Source organism: Microchirus variegatus, assembly GCF_963457635.1.
Source record: "Microchirus variegatus genome assembly, chromosome: 6".
Classification (NCBI taxonomy): domain Eukaryota; kingdom Metazoa; phylum Chordata; class Actinopteri; order Pleuronectiformes; family Soleidae; genus Microchirus; species Microchirus variegatus.
The window spans coordinates 526,907-547,034 of record NC_139807.1 but is presented as its reverse complement, the minus strand read 5'-3'; the positions used below and the strand labels follow the sequence as shown (position 1 = coordinate 547,034).

The window sequence follows — 20,128 nt, the reverse complement described above, 5'->3', positions numbered from 1 at the left end:
CGACTCGTAGGTTCATTTTCCAAAGAGTGAGACTGAAACAGACTTCCTGGTTTATTCTTACGTCCGAGCAAACAGCTCTAGATAAGAGGAAAATAAGCATTTCAATGACGGATGACGCGAGATTCCAAAAGTTCAATTTCCCTGAATAAGCAACGCTTTCACTGGTGTTTACTTCAAACTGGGACAGACACTGTTTCATAACCAAAACACCACAGAGAGAAGAAGTGTTCACCGGTTATTGTTCATGACACAACACTAAATCTAAATCTGAGAATGACAAATATCTGGATCCTTAATGGCGTCACGTTACTGTCTTTACGACAGCTTCACTTGACCCTTGAACAGACGGGACACTAACATAAGAAGTCACTTTAGTGGTGGGTAACTTTACACCGATGCCGATATCACAAAATCGAGTATCTACCGATATCGATATTAGTTCACTACAGTTATTTTAGACCATTAATGAACGTATGAACACTGTTAACAACACATTTGTGCTGAGTCATTTCACAAGATATAAATCTCCAACTAATATTGCTCTACCAAAAAAGAACAAGCATGACTCAACTAAAAAGCTAACAGATAGATAGATAGATAGATAGATAGATAGATAGATAGATAGATAGATAGATAGATAGATAGATAGATAGATAGATAGATAGATAGATAGATAGATAGATAGATAGATAGATAGATAGATAGATAGAAAACAATAAAGTGGAGTAAAAGTGATGTATATACTCAGATATCAGATCTTTTACCACTTTATCCACCACTTATTCAAGCGTTAGTTCCATTTCATTCTCGACCAAAGACAGACGTTAGTAAACGCTGCTCTAACAACGTCTGATGCATGTGACGATGTCACTGTGCTGTTAAACCAAGATAAGAGACATTAACATGGTGATGATGATGATGATGATGCTACAGTTTAATCTATAGCCTTCTCTCCCTAAACGACTGTTGAAAATGCATAAGCTAAAACATGACCAGGAGGAACGAGGACGGAGACAAAAGGACGTCCTCATAATCCTTTTAGCGTCTCTCACAATTTACGGTGACGAGGAGTAATAGAATACGCAATCACGGTCGTCGGGCTGCGTGATCTTCATTATTAACCACATGTCGTGGATTGTTTTTTACGTTTCCAGATGTTTTGCGTCATGCAGTCGTCCCTCGCCCCCAGATCCAAAGACATTTAATTCCATCATCACATTTAAGTGGACTGCCTGAAGACGTGCTTTCATTCAGCTTTTCAGGCCCGAGGACACTGCTGTAGGTACAGGAAGATTATTGTCCGTGAAAATGACTTGGAGCTGTTACAGATGAAAGCAGACCGACAAAGGTCAAAGAGGTGATAAAAAAAAATTAGAGAGGAATTTCTGTGGAACAGGACTTTACTTTATGCCCCTGTGAGAAAAACACAGGCTTAAAATAAACCATTTAAGTCTGACGTAGACCTTTGGTTTTAACCCTGGACTGAGCCATTAACACGGTCACTGACGAGGCTTTATGGTTGATCATGAAAACTAATAAAAAACAGAAGAGAGGAAGAAGATGTTCCTGCTGATTTTCTTTGTCAACATTTGGTCACGGCAACATTTTCAAACATGCAAGACAAGTTCATGTCGAACTGATTGGTTTGCTGTGATAATCTGTCACGGTGTCGATGACTCGTCAGCGTTTTTATTCCACAAATCACTTTGTGATGTCAAGATTAAAGGTGCATTATGTAATAAATCATAAAATCCTCCTAATATGTCACAGAGACTCAGGAATAATGTTCATATAACAAACTGAACTCACCAACAACAACAGTACAGACAAAATATTTGCATTAAAAAATATATATTTTGCAGACTGCAAATCATGTTTATGTTTTGAAATCATGTTTTGGCGTCATGTGGCGCCACCTACCAATCAGTAGATTCTCTGCTGCCGAGCAACCACGGGTTGCCAGTTAAGTCAGAAAACAAAACGTAGAAGACCTCGGTATTTTGAATTTGAATGTAGTAACTGCTTTTGGCCACATTCTTACATATGGCGCCTTTAAGACTTGTTGCTGTCTCGATGTTTTGGCTCTGATCGTTTCCAGGTGCATTTATGAAAATCAGCCGATCAGCCACAGCAATAAGAACTGAAAAAAAGACTGAAAAAACATAGCTCATTTACTGTGATTAATGTCTTAAAATGGATGTAAACTAGGTTTAATGTAGCATCTTATCAGTCATTAGGTTTTTGAGAATATTGGAAAGTTAAAAATAAGTTTTAAATGGTGCTAAATTATCTATTTTAACATTAAAAACAAGAACAGAAAACTGACCATGAGTGAAGGTGTGGTACAAACCTATAGGGGTGATAATCTGAAAACCACACCCAGAATAATACAGAATACAGTTTATAATTTCAAACAGTAGCACATCCGAACACTGCTCTGACATTTGAACCAGTTCCAATGAATTATTTTTACAAAATGACTAAGAATTCAACAAATGGTAGATTAAATGTGATTTTCTAATCTGAAATAGTCCATTGACGTCTTTCTAATCCAGTTGTCGAGCCTATAGTCTGTTGTTTTGTTTACAGTTTGGAGGATACACCCAGAGAGATGCAGAACACTGGATTACTTCAGCCTCCCAAATATTCCCCTGGATTATCCCGCTGTGCCGCATCCTCACAGCGCAGAGACGCAAATGACTCCAGACCCGACTGTGCGTCATCACGGCGACTGTGCCCCAAAAAACACGCAAACTTATGAGGAAGTAAACAAAAAAATGCGCGGAAACTCGCAGAGAAACAAACGCGCGCACACACAGTGGAGCGCACAAATGGATGAATGGATAAAGTGCGGTGCGCGCTTCAGTCACAGTGTGCGCACTGAGGAACACGGAGGAGTGGGTGATAAACACGAGGACACGCTGCTGTTTCTGTGCGTCCGGTTGCGCACAACACGCAAGTTACGGAAAGCGCAATCAGGCAAAGGCATGAATCACACGCGATGTCGTGTGGAAAATAAAAAAGTCCCGTGTCCGTGTGAGCATCAACACGCACACAAACACGCCTCTCTCACACACACACACACACGTGAACCGGCTTTTCCCCCCTAAAAAACAGAGAAGCTTTCTTACCTTTTCTTGATTTCTTCTCCCAAAGCGAGGATTTGATTCGTCTCAGGTGTGGAAGTGGATCAGCTGACGGTGTTGGCGAAGAGGCAGGAACGAGCTACTCCCGGGAATGCAGACGACGCACGAGCTGGAGAAAGTGAGGCGGCGGTGGAGGAGGAGGAGGTGAGGAGGAGGAGAGGAGATTTGAAACCGGGGATCGACAGCAGCAGCAGCGACGGCGGCGTCTGCGTCTCTGAGAGGATGAGAGAGGATGCGCTCATTCCCCTGAATCATCTGCTGGATTCAACCATTCCCAACATGGACATCATCATCATCATCATCATCATCATCGTCTTCGGCCAGAGTTGGGACGCGATCACATCACACAGTGAAGGGGAAACTTCCGCGGCTCAGAGGAGCTGCAGGAGGAGGAGGAGGCTCTGAGAGAGAGAGAGAGAGAGAGAGAGAGAGAGAGAGAGAGAGAGAGAGAGAGAGAGAGAGAGCACACATTCTCTGCAACTCTTCATCACATGTGACAGAGTCAACTATCCCATAATAATAATAATAATAATCATAATAACAACAGTTAAACATGTGGGTCATGTGTGATTCACTCATCCTCATCGACACTTTCAGAGTTTAATCCATCAACGCACGTGGTTCTCAAACTGTGGAGCGTGGACCACCAGTGGTACGCGAGCCTCCTCCTCCTCCCGGTGGTACTCGGGAGGAAAATCAGTTATCAAATAACAATAATAATAATAATAATCCATCTTAATCTCATTTCTCTAAGCCAGTATATGAAGTACATGAGGTTAATCTGAGAGCTCTGTGTTTTCTCAGGTGGTTTGAAAGTTTAAGAACCACGGCATGAATCTATATATATATATATATATATATATATATATATATAAGTTCCACTTTTCACATTTGTAGACTTTCTGTTATTTTTTATATTGGATAAGTCTTCACATTTTTCAGCAGCACTTGTGTGGTGGTTTATTTCCACCTATTTTTTTTAAACTTTAACAGCTTAAAAAGCCAGATTTCTTTTTTTCCCCCAGCAACAGAAAGTGTGGGAACCACAGCCACTATTGTTTTTGACATTTCAAAAGTGAATCGGTTAACTTGAAACAATTAGAATTTGCAAATCTATAGGACGGTGTCGTGTTTCTGAACCAGTGAACTTTACTTTGAAGGGCAAATTTCACCGACATACAGTGAGGCAGCAATGATCTGATCAGTTTTGTCGTCCATAAAATGTCAGAAAACGTTGACCTGTTTCCCAAACCTTAAAAATAACCACAATATTTTCAGTTTGCTGTTGAACAGGAGCAAAGAAACCACAGTGTGTTTGTATTTAAGAGGCTGGAAAATCAAACATTCAAATGCACAAACACAAGAGAAGTGAACCGAGTGAACCTGGAGTGTGTGCGGTGATTTCACTCAGCATGAGGAGCCAGAGGCCCATCGCTCATCCAGATGGTTTCCCCTCCATTAAAAGCCCCAAAATGCTTATCATCTATCCAAACACATCCTCCAGCACATGATAGAGAACATTCAGGTAGGCGTTAGGACGGCGACACGCTGCAGCGCAATCAATAAGAGACAACAGATTGAGTTTAATTGCTGCTACAGTAAAAGCCGTACACTGGTTTATTTTCAGCGACGAGCGCGGGGTGAGGTTCTGCAGACGGCAAGAATCCAACAAAACAAACTGTAAGCTATAAAAAAAAAAAGCATTGGAGTGGAGGAACAGGTTCGTGGTCAGAGTGTCACGCGCTGAACGTCTTGAACCGACCACCGACAACACACGACAAATAAGAAAGCACAATAAACGTATAAAACTATGTACATGAAAACAAATCACTCGCAGTAGCTCCCGTGGAAGACAGAGGGAGATAAAATATGTACAAGTTTTTTTTTTTTTTTCGTTTTTTTAAAGGCGGAAGATGCAAGTGGTTGTCGTTTTTTTTAGTCCGCGACGTCTCCACAGACCGTCATCCTGAGCGTCATCTGTCCTCCCAACAAACCCAGACCCACTGCCAACAAGGTGATGCAGTAACAGAGTGAAATGTCTGTCCTCTGACAACAACCTCCACCTCCTGTGAATTCTTTTACAATTAAAAAAAAAAAATCAGACTGATGAACAATTAGTGTGTGTGTGTGTGTGTGTGAATAGAGGCGGAGCTGTTTCCACATAGTCGCCAAAAACATGTCAGTCAAATAACACAATGCTCTCCCAGTCCTCGTCGTCCACGAAAAAAAACATGTCGCGTGTGCGATTTTAGGATGTTACGATGAGCTTAGCGTCACTTTAAAAAAGGTCCAGTGTGTAGAGACTGCAAACTGCAACAAAGAGGACTCTTCTTCCACTAAACCTAGCCACCTTTTCCCGTGGGTGTCATGGGGAAACTACGGTGGCCTTTGCAGATCAGAAATGATGGCGTTCTTATGGATAATTCACTAGAGCTGCAACTAACGAATATTTTCGTAATCAATTAAACCACAAAATGTTAAAAAATGTTGATCAGTGTTTGTCAAACCTGGAAATGACAATGTTCTCCAATGTCTTTATTTTTGTCCACAAACTAAAATGATTGAGTTTGAATGGTTTCTTTGTTATGTGGAGCAAAGGAACCAAGAAAATAATCACATTTAAGAAGCTGAAACGATCAGAAATCTAGTTTTAATCATGAAAAAAAAGCTTCAAACCGATTAAGCGATGATCAAAATAGTTCCAGCTCTAATATTCACCCTCACTAAATGTTACACACTGGACCTCTAAGTGTGCTTATGTCATGAGTGATGACACTTTTCTTCAAGTGTACGGGATGACATAACCACTTCAGCAAGCGAGAAAAAACAGAAATAGATAGTTGGAAATATTAAAAATAAGTTAATTCTTGGAGGTTTTAATGAGCAGTGAAGGCTAAAAAAATTAAAATTAAAAAAAAGCCTGTCTGGTTTGTGGTTTGGTGGCTCGGAGAAGTCGGATATGTGGTCCACGTTGTCTCCTGGGGCTACGGCGCTGGAACAATCTGTTTGAGGCCGTCGTATCCTTGACTGTACAGGTACTCCAGGTACCAGCTCCACGACTTGGAATGCTAAATCAGACGCAGAAATCACACGATCAAAGCAGTGTCTCTTATTAATCTTTTTGAGAATCCTCGAGGTCGTTGCACATCAAACTACGTAGACTGAAGTCCTTTATAATTGCAGAAATGAAAAGGAAACCTTTCTTACCTGTATGGAATCCAGGTCCATGTCCTTTCTCTCGGGCCAACACTGATAAAGAGACAACATTAATATTCATTGTCAACCAACCCCCGTTAAATCCCACAAGATCACTGCTGAATGCTGCAGTCGGACCATACCAAAAAAAAGAAAGAAAAGGGTGGCCTGTATTATTAAACATGATGAAAACCATGTCTCATGCAGAAGCCATTAATAATAAAATGTCTTTCTGTATTAATGCATCTTCTGCGAGGATGCATTAATAACACATTTGTCTGCTCAGCTCGCCTGGAAGTCTATTAACCAAACTGCACAGACTGATAAACCGAGTGCAGCTGACAGTTTCAAAATAAGCACGGGGGCTTTTTCAGTAGCTCGTGTTTAAAAGACATGATGAAGGACACGCTCACCCTGTGGTGAAAGTCGACGGCGTAGCTCATGAAGGCGGGGTGGTGGACCAGGTCAAAGCTCTTCGAGTGCTGCGGCACGTTGCTCTTCAGGAGCAGCTCCTCTCCCAGTTTGACGCCCATGTCCGACTGGAACATTTTGGAGTTCCACAGGCAGTTGACCATGACGACCAGGTAGTGGTTGAACTCGTGGAACGTCTGCCGCTTGATGTGAAAGGCCTGCTGAGAGACGCAACCGCAGTGAGCGACAGAGAACGGAAGGGAAGAAAGGGGGTGAACTGAATCACTCCACACATTCATTTGCACGTGCCATTTACCAGGACAATATTTCTTAATAAAACGTGCCTGTGACATTTTCAGGAGAGCGACGCAGCCGCACGACAGACGATTCGTAACTCACAGCGGCAGCTAGATTACAAATCAACAACTTTTTAAGGCCCTCGTCTGAGACAGAATTGGAAACGGTTTGATGCTTGTGGATTCCTGTCGAGCCAGAACTGAGACATGTAAAATGTATGAAAACCTCTATAGTTCAGCAAAAGGTGCACAAACGCCAACATGAAGTGTTGTTGTGCATCTGTGCGGCGTCTTCATTTCAAAGCACAGTGTGAAGCTGAAGAATAACAAGTTTGTTTTTACCTCTGTGACTTTTTCTTGATTCTTCGCCGACGTCAAGTTCACTTTGTACCTGCACAAATAAAAAAAGAAAAGGACAATGAAAGACCAGTGACTTCATACAAAACGCTCTGTTTTCTATGCTCCACTTCTTCTCTTGCTGTGGTTTTTTATGTGTTGGTAAAACTTCCTAGCCCTGGGGGGTGCAGTCAAATGAAGCAGCTCTGTAAGGATTTGTCTTATTAAGGCCTGGAGTCATAAATGACGCTTGGGTTCTACATAAAGACGAGAAGAGGTTGTAAGTGGATTGCCTCTTAGCTCTCATTATCATAAATCATACATTAACATGGAGATAAGTGCAATGTAGCCATTTGAGTTCAGTTCTGGTCCCTCGTCAAATATGCATAAGCACACGACATACTGCGTTATGGTTGCATCCAGATAAACTGGTTAGTAAAGAAAAAGAAAATCATTCACAAGTGGAAAGAAGCACCAAAATTTGACTTTTGTAAAATCCCATTAGCCACGTACATTTCTAAATGTCAATTTCCAACTATCTTTTACATCAGAATTTCTTTTCCTGAGCCGATTTCAGTGATTTTGGTGTCAAACGATACGTTAAATTTGCCATTTATAAATCAGAAATTATGGACCATTTTTGTACATTTGAAATCAACAGTTTGGTGTAATAATGTTGTGTTTGTGCATATTTTTAGTGCTGGGTGTGTTAACGGCGGTTAACCATGACGACTTACCAGAAAAAGACGCGCGAGACGTCATGTTTACGTGACTCCCGATTGTTAAAATGAGTAACTCTAAACTTTAAAAACAGAGGCACACATACACAGTACACAGGTACGCTGGTTATTTGGAGCGCTGCTCTTTTCGTTTAATAAACAGACCGCTCCAGTTCCACTGTAGGCGCGCTAACGGCACTAAAGGAGCTTATGCAGCTAACGGAGCTAACTGGTAAACAGTGCCTGGACTCCGGTGTCGCGGCACCTAAACATGACATCACGGGCATCTTTTTCCGGCCAGTCGACATGTAAACACAACGTGGTGCCCAGCACTAACATTTTTGTTCATTATTTTAGAAAATATTCTGAGTAAATGGCAGAAAGAGATATAAAAAGGATTTCTGATTTATAAATTAGAATTATTACTGATCATTCGACACCAAATTCACCCCAGGAAATGAAATTCTGATGTAAAAGACGGTGGAAATGTACGCAGCCAATGGGATTTTTGAAAAGAATGACCCAAGAGGTACATTCAAAGATTTTCCTGAAAAAAAAAATTCAATAATCTGCTCTACTGTGTGTGTGTGTGGGGGGGGGGGGTTGCACACCTGTACATGATGTAGGCCAATCGGTCCACGCTAACAGGGTCAGGGGAGAGCAGGGCTGGGTAAAAGACGCCTGGCGGGGGCATCACGACGAGGGGGAGCCCGTACTTCAAAAATGTATCACACACCTGGAGGAAGAAGAGAAATCAGAGCTTCTGCAGCTGTAATTGTGGCTCAGTTAAATCTTGAACACACTGAACTTCTTTATCATTTTCTGTGCCAAATAAAACCAGGAACTACTGTTCATGCTGTGCGGTAAATGTTTTTTAGGTGTGTGTGTGTGCAGCAATAAAAAACACACTATATAAAGTGCTCCATTTGATTGTAAAATGTGACAGTCTGATGTAAATCTTCATGAGAAGTTGCCAAGCAACCAGAAGAAAAGGCGAGAGAAGTTATTTGTCCCAGCAAAGACGCAGCTGAGAGGAGGTCAAAAAAGCAACAGTTGAAGAATAACAACTAAAAAATATATATATATATATATATATATATACACAGCTGTGGGCGAAGGGAATGGGCTGATTTACCGTCTCGTAGAAGTCCAGGATGAAGCTGAGGAGGAGGGAGTGAGCGCCTTCGAGCTGGAGGCCCACGGAGGCGAGGCGACCCACAAAGTCCACCAGGTCCATCACTGAATCCTTGAACCCAGACAGGGTCATGTTTCTGGGACAGAAGAGGGCAGAGCAGAGTGAGAAACTTTGGCCACTTAGACACTAAAGCAAGTGGAAGCAGAGTGGAATCAGTCAAAGTGACAGCTCACTACATTACAGAAGGACAAACACTGAATCACCACTGATGTGAGAAAGAGCACAAACACGCAATCAATTATTTCTACATCAGCTGAGTTCGGGAAGGGCAGCGAATAAAATGGATCTCTCCATTTATTGGATTATTTATCGTGGGATTACCCAGGTGAGAAGTTAATACTGATAATGGCCCGGGCATTAAAACATAACTGTCGATAACTTCCACAATAAACCGAAGCTAGTTTTTGAGTCTATTTTGTCTCAATATTGAATTAAAAGGGGGGGTCAATACACCCTTAAGCTGTCTTCACTGCATTGATTGTCAATGCATATTAGCTGGCTCAATTTATGACCATAATCATTTATATTCTGTACACTGGGACTTCTATAATGGAGTGATCTTTAATTACACACAACTAAAACTGAGGTAACAACCTTGGGACTTTTATGCAACTGTAAAAAGTGACGCGTGAAAACTGAAAGTGAAGATTAAAGCTCCCACAGAGTGGTCCTAGCGCACATATATGTGAGTTATGGAGGTCTACTTACATAGATTAACTTGTTTTTATGGTCAAAAACCTCCTAGTTGCTGCAAACCAGCCGATAAAAATCTCTCCTCACTGAAGCTCTCATCAGCCGCGCAGTTTCAGACTGAAATCTCAACCCCAGGAAGACAGAAATGCGTTGTGATTGGCCAGCCAACGAGAGCTTTTCCAACTGTCTTGTGATTGACAAGTTACCTGTAAGTGACGTCATTAGCACGTCAGCTCTCAGAAGCGCATCGCCCCCCTCTGGCACGGTGGACGCACTGCTACTCATTATCAAAACATCGTTTAACGGTGTTTAAAAATAGCTTGGTCACGACTCCCCACCGCAGTCCCTTATACGACCTTTGAGTCAGAAGACACCGTCGCAAGTGAAACACCTCCACAACGGACGTTCTTCTTCTTCTACGGTTCAATGTACGCAACCAGATGTGCCCGGACTAGTGACCAGAGCAGGAGGATCTGCTGTTCAGGAGACTTCAGGATCCTTAAGTCACCATTCCAGGCTTTTTCAGAGCACTTGCGGAGCCCGAGAATAAAACCCAGTGTTCTCAGCAGTTTCCAAACTTAAGGGTTTCATAAACGAGGTAATGGCGCAGATACACACCAAACAAAAAACGTTAATTGGAACTTCCGGTCTACGGGAGCTTTAAAGGGCACTTATCAATCATTCTAAATTCACATGTGTTTAAGGTCAGCCGTTTGTTTACGCTCAGGGCGTAAAAAACATGCAGCAGATATTCCGCGGCCGAAACTCACACGGAGGTGTGGCTGTTGAGGCTGATGTCGAGGTCGTCCTCCAGAGCGTACACCGAATGCCAGAGCAGCCACTTGAGCAGCATGTTGTTGAGGCACTCGATCAGTCCACACTGCAGGAGCACACATGCGTGACATAGAAGACGAGAGTTAAAGCTCCAGACTAAAACAAGAGACTCAACTTGGGCTCTTTATAAACACCAGCAACAGGAGGTTTTGTGATGCGAGCGCAGTACCGGTGCCTCGGGGAGCTGAGCCTTACCTTGAAAAACAGCGAGGATGTGAAGAAGAGCTGCGTGAGGGGCTCAAACAGAAGACGCCCGATTTCTAAAAGTGCAGAGCGGAGACAGTTTGAAATGCGGTTAATGCTGCAGGGTGCAGAAAACTGCATCACAATCACAATTCTCAGTGTAGGACACTACGGGCGCTTTCCTTATTGTGGAACATTAGCAAGCAATACTTAGTACAGTCAGTCTGTAAAGCCTTTATGAGCACATGTATGCCAAATTCAAAAAACTACTTGTGAATATCGATATCTTTAATCAGCGTAAATATATCGGGTTATGACTTTTTGGTCCATATCGCCCAGCCCTATTTGAGATCCAAAATCTGGAATACTTCTAAAGGAGGGATATATATTTTTATTTTTTTTAAATCGCTGAGCGTGCAAATCACTCAATCTGCAGACGAGTCGTGCTGTAAATTCTCCGCCACCACAACCACACGGTCGTTGATGAATTATTCACTCGTTCAGCTCGACAGCTTACATTTCATTTTCAATCAGTGAAAGTAACACGGTGAGTGAGACCCCTGGTTGTGATGTAGTGCACTGACAGGCCCACACACAAGAACCTGTGAGGCAGGCAGCCACAGACAGCAGTCAACATTCTATTCATTATAGTACTGGTTAACGCTGGTTAGCGACGCTAACGTTAACGCACATTGACGCATGATGCGTTTCTACACAGGTACGCTGGTTACTTGTAGCGCTGCTCTCTTCGTTTAATAAACAGACAGCTCCAGTTCGACTGTAGGCAAGCTAACGGCGCTAAAGGAGCTAACGCAGCTAACTGGTAAACAGCGCCTGGACTCCGGTGTCGCGGCACGTAAACATGGCGTCACGCGCGTTTTTCCGGTCAGCCGGCATGGAAACGCATCACAGCACTATTTTTTTGTTATAAAAATTCAAAATTAGTTGACAGATGTAATAGATTACTACGATTACTACATGAATCGTTAACTATTTTGATAATCTATTCATTGCTTTGAAGCTTTTTTCATGCTTAAAACAAGATTTCTGATTGTTTTAGCTTCTTAAATGAGAATATTTGTCTTTGTGTCTTTGCTCCACATAACAATTTCTTAAATTGACGTTTTATGGACCAAACGATTCATCAAGAAAATCATCAACAGATTAATCGATTATAACAATAATCGCTCTCACGGTGACGACTTACGGTAGCTGGGAACAACGGGAATGTTGCTCAGCAGGCTGAGGATCTGTGGGCGGAGGAGGGAGCCGTCCCAAAGACTGAGGAACTTGTACAGGAACACTTCTGTACTGGAAAACGCTTCCTAGTGTGGAAATGTGATGAATTAAGAAAACAGTGTATAATCAGAGATCATGAGTGACAGTAATCAGAGGTGTCTGAGGGGCTCACCTGGAGGAAGTGCTGCGTGGACAGCAACTTGTCCAAAAACTGCATCGCTTCTTCGGAATTCTGCGACGTTCGTCCGTCGCCGCAGAACAGAAACTCTTTGCAGATTAAAAAAAAAAAAGGGTCGCTTTGTGAGTGGGGGAAAAAGCAGCAGAGGAATCCACACGTGCTGCATCTCCACTTACCTTCATGGAGGGCGTAGCCGAGCCAGAAGTTGAGGCGTAGGAGAGCAGACTCATCCTGTACGCAGTCCAGGTACTGCAGCGCCAGACTGGAACCCAGCAGTGAGCCCATCTGAGCCGGCAGCTGGTGGAGGCAAAGTGAGGAAACGTAGGGGGAACAGATGCGAGGAAAGTTTAATTGAGAGTTTGAAATGGTTGCAAATCCATAAACCTGAAAGAAGTTATACACAGCTAATTCTAAGCTAAGTCATCCAATAACGGCCATAATTCCAAGACTGGGACGATTCCTTCATCGCAGGTTGTGTTTTATGGCGTTTCTGAATGTGCTTCAACAGCCAGGGCCGCACATATGGAGATTAGGACTGTATGATAAATAAACTCAAGAACAGGAGCTGTGAGTGGACACAGCCGAGCTAATCAATAATAAGCGACTGTATCATTAAACTGAGTAAGCATCTTTGTTTTTTTTCCATTTTGACAACAGGAAATGAGGAAAATCATCACACTGTGTCTATGCCTCTGTTGAATAGTGATGGACCGTCCTCAGCTGTCTTTATTCACACATTGCAAAAAAAAAAAACAGAGGACGTTGTCCAAAAACCTTTTTCTAAGAGAGGCGAATTTATATATACAGTCTGAACGTAATTCAAAATGACTTATATTAGTTTCTCGGGTCACTGGATCTCGAGGGTAAATAGACAATTATACAGAGCGTTCTTTAAATGACCATTTGCTTTGTAACTTTGATCAATGCATTATTTAGCTACATCTCTCCTTCCATTATTCATAACAGGACAGATAAATAACTGCTATCTGAATAAGAAAGACTTTTCATGAAAACAAATGACATGGATGATGTTCATTAAACTCCAATATCATTATTATAATAATAATAATAACAATAAAAAACATGACAGCCTCTGTTGAATTCTCTCCAGGGCAATGTTTAAAATTATAATAGCTACACAGCACCACCCAGTGGATAAGAGGATACATCGCAGACTGTGGTAAAAGATCTAAAATGACATGGACAAATTTGCTTCGACCATTAAAACTGAATCATTGTGGATTGTGGACAAAAACAAGACATTAGAGAACATCGTCATTTCCAGGTTTTGACAACCACTGATCCAAATTTTTTTAACATTTTCTGACATTTTATGGACCAAACTATTCATCGAGAAAATAATTGACAGATTAATATTAGTTAGTTGCAGCTCTATTTCAAAGCAGAATATGAAATAGAGTAAATGCAGCAGAAGACACAGAGGTTTTTCCCAAGCGTTGTTACCTCGATACGGTGCATGTGGTCGAGGAGTTGCGTGAAGGAGCTGAGCTGCACCAGAGGGACCAACTTTCTGCCAAACGACGGCTCCGCCTGAGCCGGTTTATTTACAAGTGAGCACAAAACTGGTAACTCCAGGTGATAGTGTTTCTGGAAGAAATAAGACAGTTGAATGATGTTAGATCAACACTCGCAAAAGGAACAAATGAAATCATAGGGAACAGATGAAGCCGAAATACATATAACTGTCATTTCAACTTAAATTCATTCATAAGCCAAATGATTATTCACTTATCAACGTACACTACCGTTGAAAAGTTTGGGGTCACTTAGAAATGTCTTTATTTCTGAAGGAAAAGCACTTTTTTTAAATTAATATCACATTAAATGAATCAGAAATACACTCTATACGTTGTTAATGTGGTAAACGACTATGAAAGGCAATCCATACAACCACGCACAATGAATAAGCAAAGTGACGCGATACTTTCGCCTGTGTTAATGGTGAAACAGATATTAACAAGCTGCTGCTGCAGTCGCTGTGGTGCAGCAGGAGTGATTGCATAAACTATAACAAGTGCACCCCGACAGCTTAAATATACGCCCATACCCTTTTCCGCACGCTGGTCTTATCTTTAATTGTGGAGGGCAGACTGGTGCTGGAGGCAATCTGAGAGCCATTCCTCCTCTGGACAGCAATCAACGCTGACTTCCAGGGAGAATTGTGGTTCCTAAATCCACTCTGCATGAAACAACAACAACAACAACAAAAAAGAAAAGTGTAATTTCACCAATGCTGTAGGGATGATTCTATTACAACAGCAACTGCAGAGTTCACGGACTGACCTTCATTCGGGATGGAATGGAGAGCGTCACGTATTCAGGACAAAACACTTTGTAAAGTGACAGAAGGTGCAAGAGGAACGGCTGCCTTCCCTGAGGAAACAAAGAGGGAATCACAACATTGTACTTGACACATAAACTCCAAATGATGATTCCTTCAATAAATGCAACAACAAAGAAGAACAGAAAACAATGTTTGTGTCGAAATATGATCAAATACACGCTGCTAGAGGATCGTCAAATCAGTGGTGTAGTTACCAGTTTAGACTGCAGCTCCAGCAGCTTCTGTACTCTGAAGACTCGCACTACAAAGACAAAATAAATGACAGAAGGGTTAAGAAAAGATCAAATAATAGAAAATAAAGAAAAAGGTAAGTAGAGCAGTAAAGTTGTGGATCATGTTTCAGGTGTTTGACATACCACTTTCCTTTCTGGTCAAAAGGTACAGGAGGTGGCAGATGAAAGGACACTGGAAAAAATAATCACACCAGTTCAGTGGCTCTCACATTGATTCACTTTCATTACATGGGTAAAGAGCTAATTATACATATTTATAACTGACAGTGAAATACACACATAGCTGGATGATTAAAAGCCTAAAACTATCAGATGATACTCAGCCTGGAGGAAAAATGGCTCCTCCTGACATACACATAAATCACATGAACTCATTTATGTCTTTCCAGCCAGGCAGAAATGACCCTTTATTCATCACACCAGTCGCATTCTCGGTAATATAATGTAGATAATGTCATTAATAAAAGTGAACCATTTACACAGAAAAACAGCGTATTGAAGTGATGCAAAGAACACGAGCAGACGTACCAGATTCTCATCTGTGACGAAGCTGAAGATGAAGCCGTAGATGGCCCGAAGCTGATCTTTAGCATCAATCATGTCAAAAACGGTCAACACCCACTTTATAAAAAGAACCTGAATAAAGCACATGCATGTTAACACAAACATTAATTCACTGGTACAACTTTAGTGAAACAAACACTCAAAGCTTCCAGTCCAATATTATATCCACATACTTGAGTGCTGACGGGTATTTTGCAGACGCCGAGCCAAACCATGGCTCTGACAACAGCCTCCTGTGGCACCACAGAGGCCGGAACCAGACACTTCAGCACCCGCACACATGGACTGGACCCTACACAGAGAAATAAACACAAACAAAATCAAGTCGACCACACATCAACACAAACAATCTTTATAAAATAGAACATACAAGCTTGTGTTACAATGATAAGATATAACAACATACCTACCGAACATAAGCAATGTTTGGATTCAGCATTCTTTTCAAAGAAGAACGCAAATACACAATAGTTTTTTCCCCTGTCTGCAGGTTCCTATAGTTTACCAGCAGTTTAGGTGAATTGTTTTCATATTTATTATTTAGCCTCATCATAAAATGGCATGTAGACGTTAGGCTAGAAAATTGTACAGGTGAGGAGAGACATTTTAAAGCAATATTGTTCGCTCATTTTAATACCAAGTCTACCAATGACGCTAAGGGACCGTCTTACCCATTCGGAGGCTCATGGCAAACTCCAGCATAACAGAGACGGCCTCTGGGGAAAGTCCTTTACTGTAGGCAACCGTCTCCACCCGCACCAGGTTCCTCTCAAAGTTATCATTCCCATGCACTGGAGTTCCTGCTTCAACTATAGAAAGGAGACAAAGCATCATGTCAGAAAGAATATACACATATGTTAGCATAAAAAACTACAACTTTTCTGCTTTTGTACTGCTTTCGTTAAGTTTTAGCAACTACGAAAATATGTAATCGCATCTTCATCTACAAAATCAAATGCATTATTTTCACACCACAGACATGTTTGACATGTTTTAGCAGCAAAAGCACAGGTGTCCATCCATTTTCAACAGATTAATCATCAACACGAGGGCCACGGGGGAGCTTTAGTCAATCCCAGCAGACACAGGGAGAAAGGTGGGAGATTTGGACATGCCCCTTCTTGTTTATGCCAGAGTCTTCCAGTTGCCTCCTTGAATTATATTAGATTATCACCTCCATAAAGGAGTTTTGTGTTTTTGACCGAATGTCTGCGAGTCTGTTGTGTTTATGCAGGTTATTAGGTTTTGGTGATGATCTGGATACAGATTCAGGATTCTATTGACAGTGATATCTGAGTGCTATGCTGTGCCATCATAATTTACCATCAAAAATTCATTTAAATTATTCCTTAAGTGGTTTGCAAATATTTTCAACGGATCCTTGTTTCGGGGCGATGCCGACTATTACGATGGTAAATTTCAAGTCATTCCAAGATACATTTTGTTTTCAAGAAGAAAGTCAGCTCACTGTCAAAGTGCATCAGAGCAAATGGGTCATATCCTGATTTTCAAAAATTCCTTAAAATTATTCCTTAAGAGGTTTGCAAATATTTTCAACGGATCCTTGTTCAGGGTGATGCCGACTATTATGATGGTAAATTTCAAGTCATTCCGAGATGCTTTTTGTTTTCTTGAAGAAAGTCAGCTCACTGTGGGTGTGGGTGAGAGCTCTGAATGGTTTTATCCATTTGACTGTGACTCTTATCCATTTTATTCATTGACTGACCAACTATTAGTAAATGTATAATATAACTTAACCAAGGGAATGTTTCCAAACAGATATGAAAGTCTTTAGCACAAAGTCATCGTTCAATATAGTGATGTATGTTTCGTTATAGCCACCATTTGCTATGACAAGTCGTTTTAACATGTAATAGCTAGTGTGGGTAATTATTATTATTTAATTATTCCTAGACAAAATGAACGTTTGAGATATCCACAATAATAGTATTCCAACTTTTATCCATGTACATAATCCATGTTTCCAGGTTGCAAAAGCTATATTTTAATTTGAATAGCAATAGCTAGCATTGTTGTGACAGATCCACCCTTTACACATGACTGAAGAAAGTGACGTCATGGAGGAAATAAGTTGTGGTATCCGAACGTTGCTTTCTGACGACGTAGAATTAAATATGTTTTACAGATCAGGACACCTTATTAAAATGTTAAAAAACGGCTCGTCATAGTTTAAATAAAACATTAAGCTACTAGCTTAAACCTAGCTTAAAGCCATCATCCAGCTGAGAGCGAACATTAGCGAACATTAACAACCAGTAAATAAACAAGTACCGTAGTAAAGTTAACGTGTATGAAAGTTGTTGCTAACTGTTTGCGGGAGCGTATGAATCAGTTAACCGTCCATCTGCTGCGGCAGCACCGTGTGTTTGTGTGGGTCAGCCCGGGGACACCACCTACCGTCAGAGAAGAACTTGAGGGCCAGAACGAACGGGTCCTCCGCCTCATTCTTCCTTCTTTCTTTCTCTGCCACTCGCACACTCCGGTTAAAGCTCCGACCGTTGCCCGCTGCTTGAGACGACGATGAGTCGGACAGGGACGGTGATTCTGTGTCCGACGAGCCCGACGCGCTTTGGTTCGCTGCCATTTCTACATCGCTAAAAACTTAAAAACACTGCGGCGACTCGTCTCCACTCCGTCCGCGGCCATTCAAACAAAACTCAAATTCAGCGCGACCGTTTGGTCTGCGCCTGCGCAGTAGGGTACTTCCGCTTCAGGGCTTCCCGGGAGATGTAGTCCATCTGTCGTCAACCGTCAAAACCATTCAAAAGACGTGAAGCGAGGAAGCCAGTATTTTTATCGTTTTGTTTTATTGTTTGTTCTTAGGTCTATTTAGGTCACACGTCTGTATGCTGTATGTGTTTTATGTATTTATTTATCTCTGATGTAAAGCACTGTTTGAGCTGTTGTTGTTTGTAAAGTGCTTTATAAATAAAGTTGGATTGAATTGGATTGGACTACAAAGTGGAACAACTGAAATATGATCCGTTAGAATTCTCATAATAATATAATATACACAAATATAGTTTGGGATACACAAATATATATATATATTTCTTTTTTTTAACAGGACAAAGCATGTTTATTGATTGTTTTTATAATAACCCAGATAGTTAATTAACAATATTCTTTCTTTTTTTTTAAAATTGAGAATTGTGATACTTTCAGGGCTGCATCTAACAATTATTTTCATAATCGATTAATCTGCGGATTTAATCAAGTAGTTGTTTGGTCCTTAAAATGTTAGACAATCTGGAAAAGATGATCTTCACAAATTATTACAGTATTACAATTAATACAGTTATGATTTCTTTGTTACACGGAGCACAGAAACCAGAAAATATTAAAATTTAAGACACTGAAAAACTACATAGCTTTTAATTTATATATTAACAAAAAAATTATTAAAATAGTTGATTGTTCCTAATAAATTAATAAATAAAATGACATTACTTCAATTAAATGCTACATTGCAAATTCTATTATCCAGCTTTCTGATATCTTTAGAATACTTAATAATTCTAGAGAGGTGTACAGAGAAACTAAAGTCATTTTATCATTGCCACCGTTTTCTCCCACCATTTTACACTATACGTTCCCACAATTAAGCATTTGAAATGCAGTAATACCAACAAAAACATTGAGCCAGTCTTACCTCCAACTCTTTATTTCAAGTGTATCACTTACAGAAATATTATGAACCTCAAATGACAGCATTTTATTCCCAAAGCAAGACTTTTTTTCAAAAAGGAATGACCTTCATTTTATTTTCCCAGGAAACAAAACAGATGAGCAGACGGTATATTAATACGCATGTATTAAACTGGAAATAAATATATAAAAAAAGAGACAAAATTCACATTTTAACAGGCAAAATTATTACTTGGATAGCTTCTGCTGCACAAGCTAGCAGCAGACGTGAGGCTGAACCCAAGGGGATTCAACTCATGTCATGTGTACTCTACGGAGATGAAAAGTACATATTATTTAGCAACAGTCATCTGATAACACTGAGGATATGTAATACATGTCAATGTAAGATTAGTACAAAAACGTTTCACCGGTTCTCTTTTTGGTTTGTGTGTTATTGTCTCAATAACCAAATGAAGCATGCTCGAAATATCCAAAACTCATAAGTCATCAGTCCCGTCTTACTCGCAGTATAAAAACAAATTAGAAAAACAAGCTACGGAGAACCTTTTCATGAAATTCTCAACTCAACATGCAACGTAAAACAAATTCAACCTTATCAAAAAAGAACATTTTAAAACACAGTGTAAGACTGAAATAAACAGGGGAAATGGATGGACTATTATTAAAATGAGCGGTGCTCATTGGAGTTTGGAACAGGAACGATTGTCCACAGTTATGTTGAGGATTTATGGATCAGGAGTTCTCAGTTTCACATTAAGAGTGTAGAGGAGTTATCAGTCCACCAGCTGGATGAGGAGAGGGACGTGTGAGGGCTCTTATTACCGGGGAGTGACTGTTTCCTTCAAAATTTGAATTACTACAATCCATAA

General features: G+C 40.8%; 1 protein-coding gene across 1 annotated transcript; it reads right to left on the bottom strand.

Annotated features, from left to right (window-relative positions):
• Positions 1 to 6,130: 6,130 nt before the first annotated feature.
• Positions 6,131 to 18,192, bottom strand: cenpi (centromere protein I; the record flags this gene model as incomplete). Its single annotated transcript, XM_083891341.1, has 20 exons — positions 6,131 to 6,214; positions 6,354 to 6,395; positions 6,755 to 6,973; positions 7,391 to 7,439; positions 8,715 to 8,839; positions 9,239 to 9,374; positions 10,762 to 10,871; positions 11,021 to 11,085; positions 12,216 to 12,333; positions 12,420 to 12,514; positions 12,602 to 12,722; positions 13,890 to 14,033; positions 14,494 to 14,625; positions 14,730 to 14,819; positions 14,985 to 15,031; positions 15,147 to 15,195; positions 15,552 to 15,659; positions 15,761 to 15,879; positions 16,259 to 16,396; positions 18,006 to 18,192. 20 exons carry the CDS (start codon positions 18,190 to 18,192, stop codon positions 6,131 to 6,133), a joined length of 2,178 nt encoding a protein of 725 aa, XP_083747467.1.
• Positions 18,193 to 20,128: the final 1,936 nt, after the last annotated feature.